Here is a 13,765-nt window from a genome sequence, read left to right as displayed (position 1 = left end):
CACAAACCATGAAATGAAGAAAAAAGTGCCAAATAGTAAAAATGTGCAAAATTATACAGTTCAACTAAAATGGAATGCCAGCCATATTTTCAACTATACCATAGAGGAGCAAAAACTAGCTATTTTATGATTACATAATGATCAGAGTGGGAAGAAAAAAAAGATCCTACTATATTTCCGGTTTCCCTGGGTTTGAGATTTACATATATTGGATATTTTCATAGGGCTTAAAAAGACATTACAAAGAAGCAAAATGTAATAATTTATACTATAAATATGAATCAAGTCAAAATTGAATGATTGATTGCCAAAACAGAAAATCTTTTCCTTCACAAGAACCTCCAATATTTACAGTTTTCTTGCCTTGTATAACAATTAAAAATTAAAGCTTCAAGCTTTATGGAACCATGAAATCACTGTAGGACTTCAATTTTAGGGCGTTTTAGGCCCTTCCTATTAATAGTAAATCTTGTTCTCTTTGACTTTTGACTTTTAATTGCACTATGCCTAGCATTACCTTCACCATTTTCATCACCATCATCATTACCATCATCTCCTGTTTCACAGCTACTATCACTGTAGTCATTAACTTCAGAGCTGCTATCGCTATCATTACTAGTTGCATTAATAGGCAAAGTCTGATCTTGACCAACCATCGCTGACTCTGCTGCAGCTAGAGCTTCAGGCGTGTGGAGTTCAGCAACACCCAATGCCAAATCCTGGAAATGAAATGTAGTTCACTAACTGATTGGAATGAACACTGTGTAAAAACCACCAACATAAATTCCAACCCCTTGATACTATGACTCAAAAAAGATAATATGAGATACATAACAAACCAACCATCTCAATATATTGTTCTTCCTCTCCTTTCAGCACCTCAATGTCATACTCTCCAAGGCCTTTATCCTGCATTAAAGGTAACTAAATCAATATGTCTAGAGTGACAACTAACAAGGGATAATAAAAATAATATTAGAATGCAAAATTGATCACCAAACCAGATAGGGACCTGAATATCGTTCTGTAGCTTGTGATTTGCTTCACCCATAACTTGCAGAAAATCTTTGATCTTTCCCAAAACTGCAAATAATTAATCAATGTATCCAAAACATTAAAAAAGCATCCAGTAAAGAAAAGTCATCTGAAACCATACAACCAAGAACTATCTAATACTATTCCTTGTATTAAAAATCCCACTCAAATTAAGCACAAAATCTAAACAGCAGCTAGTCTGGATATTGACACGTCAGAGCAATACTGCTCGAAAGAAAACGTTACCTTGGCTTTCTGGCAGAGCAGTAGTTCTGAGTGAACCACGGCAGCTGCTAGAAGATTTATCTCCAACGCTGCTGGCATTTTTACATACAAGTAAACTCCTCTCTGCAAATAATCCCAGAAAGAAAAATGGGGAGTTAAGCTCCATATATGTGAAGAGTTTAAAGTTTAAACACAGTTTAAAGGGTTTATTAAATTACCAAAAGAAGAAGTTCCCTGTTTGCTCTCCAAATGAAGCAGGTCATTGCTTGTTGGTGACATGTTCCTCAAAGTAACTGTCACTGGACAATCTAAGGAATAAGAAAAAAAATTACAGAGCAGCATAGTCCTTGCCTGTTTGAAATGCTAATAAGAATGTGAAAACATTGTTTTGCTGTTTAGTTTGCTCAGCAGGCCCATAAATATCTTCGGTACCATCTCCTTGTATTGTTTAATAGTGATGGAAACATGGGGCGAGAGGTCTCATGTTGCTTTTGGATTACAAAGCAATGAATCTCTTAGAATTTCCAAACGTTTTTTTCTGGATCTGGAATAATTCAAGCCGTTATATCTACATCTGAATTACTTCTAAACAAAACTAGCAAGAAATAAAAGCAGTAGACTTCTAACTTTTTCCCGCAGAGTGTTTTTAACAATTAAACTTAAACATCATGTCCAAGCTATCTGACTATGTTATGATCAAGCTAGGTAAATCCATAACATAGACAGTAGTAATTGTTGTCTCCATGCATCAAATAAAGGGGTAGTAGAAATAAAAGGAGAAAAAATCAGGATCCTGGAAGCACATCAACTTCTTGGTATATGTAGAATCCAGCTACAAAAATAAGGTTAGGATGTATCAGCAAGAAAACATCGTAACCCATGATCAACTGCTTCTTAATTTGTCATAGCGCAAAAATTTAAAAAACAAGTCCCAAACAAGAATAATAAAATCGGATAAAATGTTTCCTTTAATTTATAACTAAGATCCATGAAGATGAAATAAGAGTAATTAGATATTTCTGATGCAATATAACAAGATAATACACATTATCACCAAGGTGCATTCTGTTGGGTTGTGTAAATCAGTAGGACTTCCACAATCGCTTGGTGTCTTAGCATGTGGAAGATTGTCTCTCTAGATGATAAACTTTATAAAGTGATTTTATAAAGTACCTTTTGTATTTAATGATTAAAAGTGACTTTATTATAAAGTTGAGTCACTTAAGTGATTTAAGTGATCTCAATGAGAGATTAAGTCACAACCGTTGATCTTTAGATGGCAAGGTTTAATCTTAACCGTTGAAATCTAGGGTTGAATTTTAGTCATTAATAAGTTATAAGAGCAGATATGAGGGATAGGTGAAGACATAGTTTGAGTGGAGGGATTTCAGTCAAGTGTGTCAATTGAGCAAGGGCCCGAGGAAAGGGAGTAAGGGGCTATTAGGGAGTGGCAACGAGGCTGCTCAAACTGTTTATATCTTTTCTCTGATGGGCCATTATCCCTGATATAGGAGGCCAAGTTCTTAATAGAACAAGTTTGTTGGCTTTTCCCCTTTGTGGGTTTTTCAGGGTATATTTTGTGTCCAACGTGCAATGATGATTTTTGTGTTTCCGTTGTGCATCTTTTGTTATGAACCTAGTTGTGCATAAATTAATAAATCGTGTAAGGGTTTGCTTGAGATTTTATTGCTAGGCGCTAGGTTCAAGGAAACTTAACATGGTATCAGAGCCACGGTAAGACTCTGCACGAGAAAATCAAGTTGAGCCATGTGATTGAAGTTCAGTAAGACTCTGCACAAAGAAAATCGAGTTGGGCCATGTGATTGAAGTTCGTTGTGTGTGAGGGCATCAGACACAAAGGGAGCTATTGTTGCCAACAAAAGAACAGGTTGGGGCCAAGTGACTGTCAAACTGTGTGGGTGTCAACAACTCAACTGCCAATTGTAAAGTCGAAAGTTGGGCGCAAGGCAGTGGTGAAGGGCTCAGTCTACGCAGTGCCACAGGTCGCAGTCAAGAAGGCAAAGAGGCAAAGAAGTTGTTCGACAAGAGAAGTGGCGACCAATAGGCGATGTCGGCAACAACCATCAAGAGAAAACCCGCTTGGAATCAATATTCAAAACTTCGATGACTCATCTGTCACAAAGACAGAAGCGACTACCACTTGTGATGAAGTCTTGCGCCTGGCACCTGATGTGGTCGCAATGGATGACAATGGTGGTGTGTATTGTTTTCGAGTGAGCTTTATGTGTCAGACGACACCTTGGAGGAACTTGAATGGTTTTTGAGCTTCGTTGTTGACAACTTGCCCATGGCAGTGGTTGTGGCTAACATAGTGACAACAGAGGTTACAACGCGACAAAATACACTGTAGTTGGCTTGAGAGCAGAAGAGGCACATGCATTGTTCAGGGCCTAGCCACCAAAACCACCAGCCAAATAGCCACACAAGACAATGCAAGGATTGAAGCTTCGATGAGTTTGTAGCCACTGGCCAGGGCCAACAATCTTAAGACCAGATAGATGACCGCGTGAAAATACAGAGCGCGACTGGGTAGTCATGAGTGTAAACCTAGTAGCTAACGTCGAGAAAGCGAGGGACTGAGACATGAATCCACAATGCCAGAAGTTTGAGCATAGGGTCGCCTAAGGAAAAAAACGTTGTTGTATTAAAAAATAAACTTTTGAAGTGTTTGAGCAGGGAGCAAGAGGCTCCAGGTTGCACACAAGACCCTCGAGGAGCAAGTAAAGGCTCTACACAGCCTCAAGAAGTACGCAGGAATGTTTGGGAAATGGGTGGAAGTTTTGGGCAACGAGTAGTAGGCTTGGGCAGTGGGCCTAAGCAGCAGACAACAGAGGGCTAAGATAGCTAGACCAAGATGGTCAGTGATTGGAACTCCCAGTGTGAAACCTAAAGTGCAAGGGCCACGAAGGCCTATGGCAATGAGGCTTAGAGGGGAAGTCAACAACTTCAAGGAAGTCATGGTTCAAGAGGCTTCTAGGAGCATGATTCTCAATTCAAGTTCCATGTTAGGTAGCAAGACAGGCTTCTGTGTTAGAGGGGGCAACAATAGTGGATGTGATGATCTTGGAAATGGATCTGAGTTATGGAAGTACCTTCCTCGCTAAGAGGGAGTGTTGGATTGTGTAGCTCAATAGGACTTCCACAATGGCTTGGTGTCTTAGCATGTGGAAGATTGTCTCTCTAGATGATAAACTTTGTAAAGTGATTTTATAAAGTACTGTTTATATTTAATGATTAAAAGTGACTTTATTATAAAGTTGAGTCACTAAAGTGATTTTAGTAAGAGATTAAGTCACAACCGTTGATCTTGAGATGGCAAGATTTAGTCTTAGCCATTGAGATCTCGGGTTATGGTTTTTAGACATTAATAAGTTATAAAAGGAGATCTAAGGGAAAGCTAAAGACGTACACAGTTTCGAACCCAAGGGGGGCTTCCCTATGTTAAACTTTAATTCTAAACCTGTCGCTTGTATGGTGGATAGCAAAGATTTTATTGAATCAAGGAAGACTAAATGTTTGATCCCTTCAAACTCAATGAAAGAAATTCATAAACATACTATTGTGAACATGCCAATTTAAACATGCACTGAATCTCATACCGCCCAAGTTTCATAAATCAATGTGTATAGTGATCATGCACATACGTGAATGTCATTCACTCAAGACCAATTTTAAATTCAGATGCTTGCAAATTTGTCATCAAGAGAATGTAAAACTTGTTCAAATGTCACACATCCAAGAGTCAATGTACCATTAATGGATCAAAGCGTTTTCCCAACGTGTCATATAACATGATTAACCCAAAAGAACATGACCATTGCACTATCGACTTCAATTGCCCAAATAACTATTCAAAGGAATTCCAAATGAAATGCAATTTATGAAGGCATATGATGCCTCATAAAGAATTATTAATGCAATCTGACCCAAATGTTATGCGCGTTAGAACTTTGTTTAACGTTCAACAAATATATTACCCAAGAATTAAGATAGCAGATGAGCACTAAAAAATAAACAGAATTGCACGGAAATCATCATGTGAGCCATTCAAGAAGCCATGTAGTAAAAAAAAACATGATTTCTTAGTGTGTGGAAAACATTTGCCAATGCACCTGATTCAGAGATTTAATCAACTTTCAATACGCATGTCACTCATTTAGGGTTTCAATTTAGTCTTTATCTCTTTGCATTGCACCACTGATAATTATTGCATTAAACTAAAAAAAACGACTCAGAACAAAACTGTGAGTGTTAGCAGTATACCAGTAATTTCATTTTTTTTTGAGAAATATGCAACCTCACAATAATGAAACGCATCCAAAAAAAAGAATGGAAGTTAACCTGGCATGTATCTCTGTGCAAAAGAGGAAGAGGCCCGCAAAGATCCGGATGCTGGTGAAATCGTTCTGAGGGCAAAAAAATTAGCCGCGGACTTAGGTAAGCTATGGCTCAGCCACTGAGTTCTGTGTTGAAGGAGTTTACCAGAAGGGGCCACGGAAAGCCTGGCCGTGGTGCAATGGCCCGACGTAGTGCCTTCTAGGAAACAAAAAGAGGGCTCGATGAGGTTCCTTGGCCGCAGGGTTCTGTGCACATGGAGCTCAAGTAAAAAGGAATCAGCCAATTGTGCGCCTCAAAGCTCACTTAACAGTTGATGCCTCAGTACATCATTAATCCAATGCTACAAAATTCTGAGTGGGCACGAACTGGTGGATGCTGCGAGGAGAAATGACAGAGGTATGCCGTCCAAGGGTTTGACAGTTCAGAAAAATGCCGTCCAGCGAAGTGCCCTGCAAATGAAATGTTGGTCAACGCGAAGCCGAAATTTGATGAGAAGTCCGTTTTAAAAAGTTATTTTTCGACTTTTATTATTATTATTATTTTTAACTATAGTCTAAATAACAAAAGAATCTGACATTTAAATTTAACACAAAATGAAATAACCTAAATGTACTAGATAAGTTGATTAAAATCTATCTTTTAATGATTTAAATTCTAGATAAGTTTATTAAAATTTATTTTTATTTTTTAAATGGTAGATAAGTTAATTAATTAATTAATTTTTTTAAATTTTAGATAAGTAAGATAAGTTAATTATATTTATGTCTAACTAATAACCACAAAGTAGGTCAAAGGGATGATTGGGTGCAATGATGTCTATACAAAGTGGGAGAACCAAACGGTCTCCTAAAAAAAGGATACAATGCATGAAGTAAATCAACATTTGGCCTTGGCGGAGAGGATCCAGGAGCTAATAGGTCTTAGGATCAGAAACATCTCTCCTAACATCCGAGGTTGAATGAAGAACACTGAAGAAACTCAACAAACTCTGTTAGCCCGATGAAGAGCCGGTGGAAAGTGCAGACTGTGCACTAAATCACTGCCCGGGGAGTTCGCGTGCTGCTGAGATCTGGAGCACCTAGTCTGTCTCCTAGGAACGGATCTGAGAATGGATTTGTTGCTGAGATCTCGTATGGCAGGGTGAGGTCCCACAGAGCCTCACTGATCTAAAGTTTGGATATGTATTGGTATCAATCGGTTTCTTGGTGCCCTTGTTTGAAGGTAGTACCCTGAAAAATGTCATGATCCTCTATGTGGGGTTTGGTCCGATGGGAGCTTGAAGAATATGCACTCGGAACCTAAGAGCCCCCTGCATATATAGGGTCAAACATCTTTGTTCGGGATACCTGAAAAAGTTGTCGAGGGTTCGAGAATCTATGAACAAGCACTGAAACCTTCCTTTGATCTTGTAGTAGATAGGGCATCCAAATATGAAGTGCACCTCAGTCTCCACTTCTTGTAAATGACATACCTAGCAGATTTTATCTACTCTATCACGCTGGTGGTTTGTTTCTACCTGAAGTCTACGAGAACCTATTCTGAATTGGCCTAGAGGAATGCAAAGAGCATGCATCCAATGGCGAAATGTACACTGGGGTCAAACAATGAGCCTGTCTCTCAACTCCAAAAAGTGCTCAACGTAGAAGGCCATCTTTAAGCGCAACCCTCTTAGAGGATTGACATAGGTGACCTGGACGAACTGCGTGTAGATGTCCTCTCTGATGATATTGTTTAGCTCCTATCTAGTAGGTAACAGGTGACCTGGAGCATCTAAGGATTATCAGAGAGGGAGATGATTCAACTGAATGCCCACTGACTCTAAGAGATCTAAAACTCTTGTAAACCAACATTTGGCCCGGCCCGAGGGAGTAGAACGAGCAATCGTCTAAAAAAACAACATGCCAAGTAAAGATATCAATGTCTACTCTTTATCGAGTCTGCAAAGTAAAAATATAAAATGAATTTAAAAAATAAAACAAAAAAAATTACCACAACTTTAATCTAATTTCTATTTCAATTAAAAAAAACACAAAACCTAGCCTCTAAAGTAAACACACATCTAAACAAAATAATCCCAACCTCATTCCTAAAAAAAATTAAAATAATAAATCCTAAACTCAAATGAAAATCAATATGAAATTTTTTATTTTTTTTATTTAAAAAAAATCAAGACTAAATATCTAAGAAAAATGCTTAACCTAAAAAAATATCCGAAAAAAGCCACAAATCAAATCTAATTACAAATTTATTCTAGATTCTAATTCTAAAAATTATAAAGTGAAATAAAATTTTGTTGTGTATGATATTCACTTCCAACCAATATCCTAAATTTCCTCCACCTAGCATAGGAGAGAAAAATCAAAGATTCAAATCGAATCCTCTCTTTACACTCGTTTACTCTCAATACAACCAAAATATCAAAACACCCATTATTCCTTCATAAAAGATCTCATGCCTCATGCCCAGTGAGATAGGGTCTCTGCGTTTTATAGAGTAAGGAGGCCTCTAACCATAAGTTAAAAATCATGGGCAAAGCCAATACCATGGGAGAATGTAAAAGGTAAGCAAACTTTTTGATGTAGTGAAGATAAAATAATAATAAAATATTCCCTTTTTTCTAGAAGATCAAAATAAATAATGAAAGTGGTGGTTTTGTTTATATGACCAACTAATTCTTTTACATTGAATTTTTCTTCCCCTTTTTTGCACATGGGTAAATACAATTTTCCATGTGTGTGCTAGCAAACATTGAATTTTTCTTCCCCTTTTTTGCACATGGGTAAATACAATTTTCCATGTGTGTGCTAGCAAACATAATACATCAGAAAAAAATGTTCCAAATAAATGCCGATGTAAACCATGGAATATCATGTAATTCTTCACAGTGGTTGATAAGATGAAAATGCCTATCTCAACACATTCAATAACACTTCTAGCTTCAACAAGTGGTTAGACACCAACATGGATAGGATAAATTAATCACATGAAACTCAGCTAACGTTACCAATTTATTTACAAACCTAACCAAGGGGACAACCTTACCTTTGTTACGCATACATTTGGGCTAAAACACAAAATATTTCCAAAGTCTTCTAAGTTCAAATAAGTGGATGATGATCTTTTTTAACGAGGGGAAAAAGGGATAATGTATGGATCGACTTCCAAAGTCATAAAGTGTGTTGAGGGTATAGTTCTAGTTCAACTAGCTAATTAAACTGTGGCTAGGAACTTTATTTGCAAACCCTGGTGAGAGGGAGTTCTTGCTACTTTGACCTACAATTACTTCCCTTTATATTTTTTCATTTAATTTTTCAAAGTCCTCTTTCTTTGGATATACATTCTTCTCTTAGGACTTTTCAAGGGTTGGGGGATGGGAGAGGGCACCATGAAGTAGTTCCTTTTCTTGAGTTTATTTTGCTCTTTAGCCCTTCATTTGGCTTGATTTGACTTTTTTGAGGCATTTTCTTTTGAATCACCCTCTTTGGATGTTCTTTGGTGTGTCAACCATAAGTTAACAGAATTATGGATGGAATGGAAATGAAAGGAATTTAATGGAAAGGGTTAAATATGGAAGGGATATGAACACACTACCAAACTTGATTTCTAGGTAATACCCAATGGTCTAGCTTAATGGCATACTTATCCAAAAGTAATTATGTCCCAATAGTTAGAAGTAGTAACATGGTAACATTTTCACTAAGTTAAAAGTGAGAAAGGATCCCTCTAACGCTAACACCTAAACAACAAGATGAAACCTTGGTGCAATTTTCAAATGAAGAGACTAAGTAATGAAAACATACCAACCAACAGACAAGCAACATGAAACATCATATGGTACATCTGAGATCAGGAGCATGGGGAATGATACACCATTGTGAATGATTGATGAGCACCAAGAATGTCAGTGATGGACGGAGAATAACAAGTCCAGGTTGATAAGAAATCTCGTCCAAACAACAACAAATCACACCAATTGAGTGTGTCTTTGTGGGAATTGCCTGAAGGGAAACACACTTTACGTAGACTCTCCTTCGACTCAAGGGGGTGTCCCTATTACAATTGCTAAGACAAAGTCAAATAACCACAAGGTGATGTTGATGGTAGCCTTAGCAAAACAACTTTTTTGGATTTTTGTAAGAAAAGGAAAAAAGGGTTTCTTATAAGAAAGAGAAAGACTGATGAGAGGATATGCATATTAGTGCCAAAACCTTTGGGGCATGGAGTTAAGGTGAATCGAGTGGTGAGATGAGATTGTGAAGAATACCCTCTCAAGGTCGGTCTCCTTGCATGTATGAATTAAGGCAAGAGACAAGAACCTTATAGTTTAAATTAACCCCCTGGCTAATCAAGGAATATCATGAAGTCACAACCCCAATAGGAAGAGTTCTTCCATGGGACATAGTCTTCCAACCACAAAATTCAACAATTATACAAGATAAGATCAATTACCCTCAAGGGGAGCTCTAAGAATATTTCAAAAGAGAACAATAGTACCATGTATTAAATAAGATAATTGTGTGAGATGAACCCTAGGCCTTCTTCTTTCAAGCCTTTATGAATCGATTTTGTAGCCTTAAGGTAGTCATGAACATTAACAATGATGCCTTAATGATTGCAAAAAAATTGACCAAGGAAGAAAGGTTTAAAGAGCCAAAAACATTCACCACATAGAAAGAGCCCTTAACTCCAAAATTTCTCCCAAAAGGATATTTCCATTAAGCTCCAAGGAGAGGAATGCTCCCACGATCCAACCATGAGTTCAAATGAGGAGGCTCTCACAATTTATAGATTGAGATATCACCTCTAAAAATAAATTTTGGTTTAATTCCTTAGATCTTGTCTAAGAACACTAAATTCATAATTTAAGCTAACACAAGAAGAAAATAAAGTGGTCAAGCTACATGTACAATAATTTGATGAGAAAATTCCCTTAAAGTAGGGGTCAATGAACCCAAGGAGGAGTAAATGGTCCGTATGCTAGGCTAGCCTCCTAAGGCTCCCTTGACTGGTCAATGCTTGCTTGATGACGACATAAAACTTGGTGAAGGAACTCCCAACGATCACCTTAATTCTCTCTCGATGCTCAACAACTAGTTTGACAATTTTGACTTGGGCACCTTTAAATAAATTGTAAGACTTCTAGGGCAATATATGGTCCAAATCCCTCCTTAAAGCATGTGAAGGTCCTTCAACAATGGTCCAACATTTTCCGTAGCTATCAAGATTCTAATGTCTTCCTCCTTTATTGCAATAACTTCAAGTAATCTTCACCCAAGGATGGAATTATTATAATAGCTCTATAATTAGGGTCAAACAAATGGCAAATTGCTTCATTTAAGTCTCTAATTGAAGGCCCAAGGTCATACCTTGGGTCAAGACATCTTCACAAAGTATGTAGATGACATTTTAAGTTATAATCAAGGTCACAAATCACTAAAGCAATCAAGTAACGTCAAATAATAAGAAATTAATCCTTGCGCCAGCGCACAAATATTCCAAATACTTCAACCAAGACATATCCACATCACCCAAGTACGCCAAACAAGTGACACATCATCAAATCATCCAAGTAGCACTATCCAAGTCATTCACAAACAAGTTGTCCATGTCATCCATCTATCTTGAACTGCTGCCACATGTAGCAATCACCCACCTAATCATGTACAAATCAATTGTCAGAGCGACACTTGGGACAAAGATCAAGAAGGTGTCACATGGCATGCATAGGAGGTCTCCAAGTGTCCACAATAGCCCCAAACCTACCTTGGGAGGTGTGATCAATGCCTCAAAAAACATGAGCTACTTTAGGAAATGTCAAAGTGACCAAAATTCAAGATGTATCTAGCCAATCAAGGTGGGGCAAACCTGTTGATGCTTTTGCAGCATCGAGCAAACATTCTCCCATGGGATCATGTTGATTTGACTAGTGGGGGAATGATACATTCACCCAAAGAAGGCATTCTGATTTGGCTAGGTGTGAATGGCCTAGGAGAAGTCATCTCCCATGGGGTCATGTTGATTTGAATAGGGGAGATCGATACATTCATCCATGGAGGGCCATGCTGATTTAGCTAGGGGAAAATGGCCCACGGTACTCACATTGCTAGCTCCAAGGTGGAGTGATTTATTTTATAGAGTAAGTTTGAATTGTTTATCTAATAGGGTTTTTATCCATTAGAGGGGTTAACTATTGGAAATTGTAACTAGGTAAGGTCTTCATTTAATGTATTTGAGTCATCATGAAAAGTACTTGTCAAAAGAATAAAGATTTTTTATTATTATTATGGTAACAATGACTTATTAAAGCATGGGTTTCATGCTTGGGTCATCATTATATTAGCCAAAGTCCCCATTGTGGACTCCTAGGATTAATATTGAGTTTATAGAGTCATTGTGCATTCAAAGAGACCCTTCTTGGGCTTTTGAATCATGTAAAAAGGTTAAGTATTGAGTCAAAAATGATTTATGTATCCTCCACACCAAGTCGGCCTAAGGACACTTATTTGATCCACAAGAAGCCTATAAATACAAGCTAGTCGAAGTCATTTGGAGCATCACATCTCAAGCTAATTCGATATCTCAAGAGTAGTTGGGGAAGTGCGAAGTATGTTGTCGGGAAGCCAAAGGAAGTGAAAGTTTGGGGAAGTCTAAGGAGAGGAAGAAAATCAAACTTTTGGTGCCTCTCTCTGTTTTGTGCCCTAGATTGGGAGATCGAAGTCTTCCAAGTTTCATTGTTGCCGAAAGCTACCTGATGCCAAAAGCTACTGCCTAGTTGAAGTTGTTGGAAAGGGGTCGAAGATCTGGGAGGCTGACTTGGTGTGGAGGGAAGGTCTGGTCTTTGTCTAGGGTGAAGAGTCTCAAAGAATACTATTGAAAGGAAGAATTATCTTGACTGGGTTTTCCCCTCGAGGGGGGTTTTTCCCTGGCATAGTGCCTACATCTTGTGTCTCTTGTTTTGTGATCTTCATACACACATAATATGGTAATTGCTTGATGAAAGATAAGATAATAAAGAAGTAAAAGAAGGCAACACACTGACAAGTAATTATCAAGAAAGGAGAATCAAACCCTAATATAACTACTTTGATTTTCCAACATGGTATCAGAGCTAAGGTCGAGAAGAGTCGAAAATCACTTTGTTGGCATGAATTCTCCCTCTTTGATGAACTACATAACACTGGGTATCAACACAGTTGGAAGCTGGATCAAGAAGGTCATCTACAACGTATTCAACAAGGTCAAAATTCAAGGATTCTTGGCTGCTCTTACAGGTTCTCTTAATGATGACAATGCATGGATCATTGATAGTGGAGCATCAAGACACATGACAAGAGAAAGTAAACAACTTCATACACTATCAAAGGAGCCATCTTCTCATGCAGTGGAATTGGGTGACAACAAAAGCTATGTTGTTAGAGGCCTGGGATCAACATCATTGAAGCTGGATAATGGATCGAAGTTGCATCTCAACAACATTCTATATGTTCTAGGTTTGAAAAAGAATTTGCTTTCTATTTCTTGTTTAGAAGATAAAGGGGAAATAATTGCTTTTGTTGATGGAAAAGTATTGGTTTGGGGAAAAGACTCTAGCATTGATAAAGCTAGGGTTATTGGAGTTCGTGAAGGAAGTATTTATAGAGTCATTACACCACCTCCTCAAGCTTTGGTTCATATGGAAATAAGTCCCATTGAGCTATGGCATAGGAGGTATGGTCATCTACATTATAAGGTCATCCCTACTCTTAGTCAATTGGTTCATGGTATTCCTAATATGAAGTTGGATCATGAAGGTGTGTGCAAGGGATGCTCTTTGGGAAAACATACAAGAAAGCCATTTCATAATAGTGAAATTAGGTCTAAAGAGATATTAGATCTCATCCATTTCGATGTGTGTGTGCCCATGTATGACAAATCACTTGGAGGTCATCTCTACTAGGTGACATTTATTAATAACCATTCTAGAAAGACATGGCTCTACCTTCTTAAAACAAAAGATGAAGTATTTGATAAGTTCAAGGAGTTTAGGGCTAAAGTGGAAACGCTAACCGAAAGAAAGATAAAAATTTTGAGGTCTGACAATGGTGGGGAATACACTTCTAAGGAATTGATTGCATATTGTAAGGAAGCAAGTATTAAGAGGGAGCTC

General features: G+C 37.8%; 1 protein-coding gene across 3 annotated transcripts; it reads right to left on the bottom strand.

Annotated features, from left to right (window-relative positions):
- Nucleotides 1-304: 304 nt before the first annotated feature.
- LOC149242264 (uncharacterized) lies at nt 305-6,124 on the bottom strand. Of its 3 annotated transcripts, none has more exons than XM_089374196.1 (6): nt 5,623-6,124; nt 1,479-1,568; nt 1,282-1,383; nt 1,013-1,083; nt 844-909; nt 305-719 (listed from the first exon to the last, which is right to left on the bottom strand). In XM_089374196.1, the coding sequence occupies exons 1-6, from the start codon at nt 5,627-5,629 to the stop codon at nt 414-416; spliced, it is 642 nt and encodes a 213-aa protein (XP_089230322.1). In that variant the 5' UTR covers nt 5,630-6,124; the 3' UTR covers nt 305-413. The 3 variants fall into 3 exon arrangements, with proteins under 3 accessions (XP_089230322.1, XP_089230323.1, XP_089230324.1); XM_089374197.1 differs by having other exon boundaries at nt 1,479-1,559; XM_089374198.1 differs by having other exon boundaries at nt 1,479-1,553.
- Nucleotides 6,125-13,765: the final 7,641 nt, after the last annotated feature.

This window comes from Pinus tabuliformis, chromosome 8 (assembly GCF_031772625.1).
Source record: "Pinus tabuliformis cultivar Carrire ecotype Pingquan chromosome 8, CPIR1, whole genome shotgun sequence".
In the NCBI taxonomy this organism is placed as follows: Eukaryota; Viridiplantae; Streptophyta; class Pinopsida; order Pinales; family Pinaceae; genus Pinus; species Pinus tabuliformis.
Note: the sequence above shows the minus strand (reverse complement) of the source record. Positions and strands in the feature narration are given on the sequence as shown.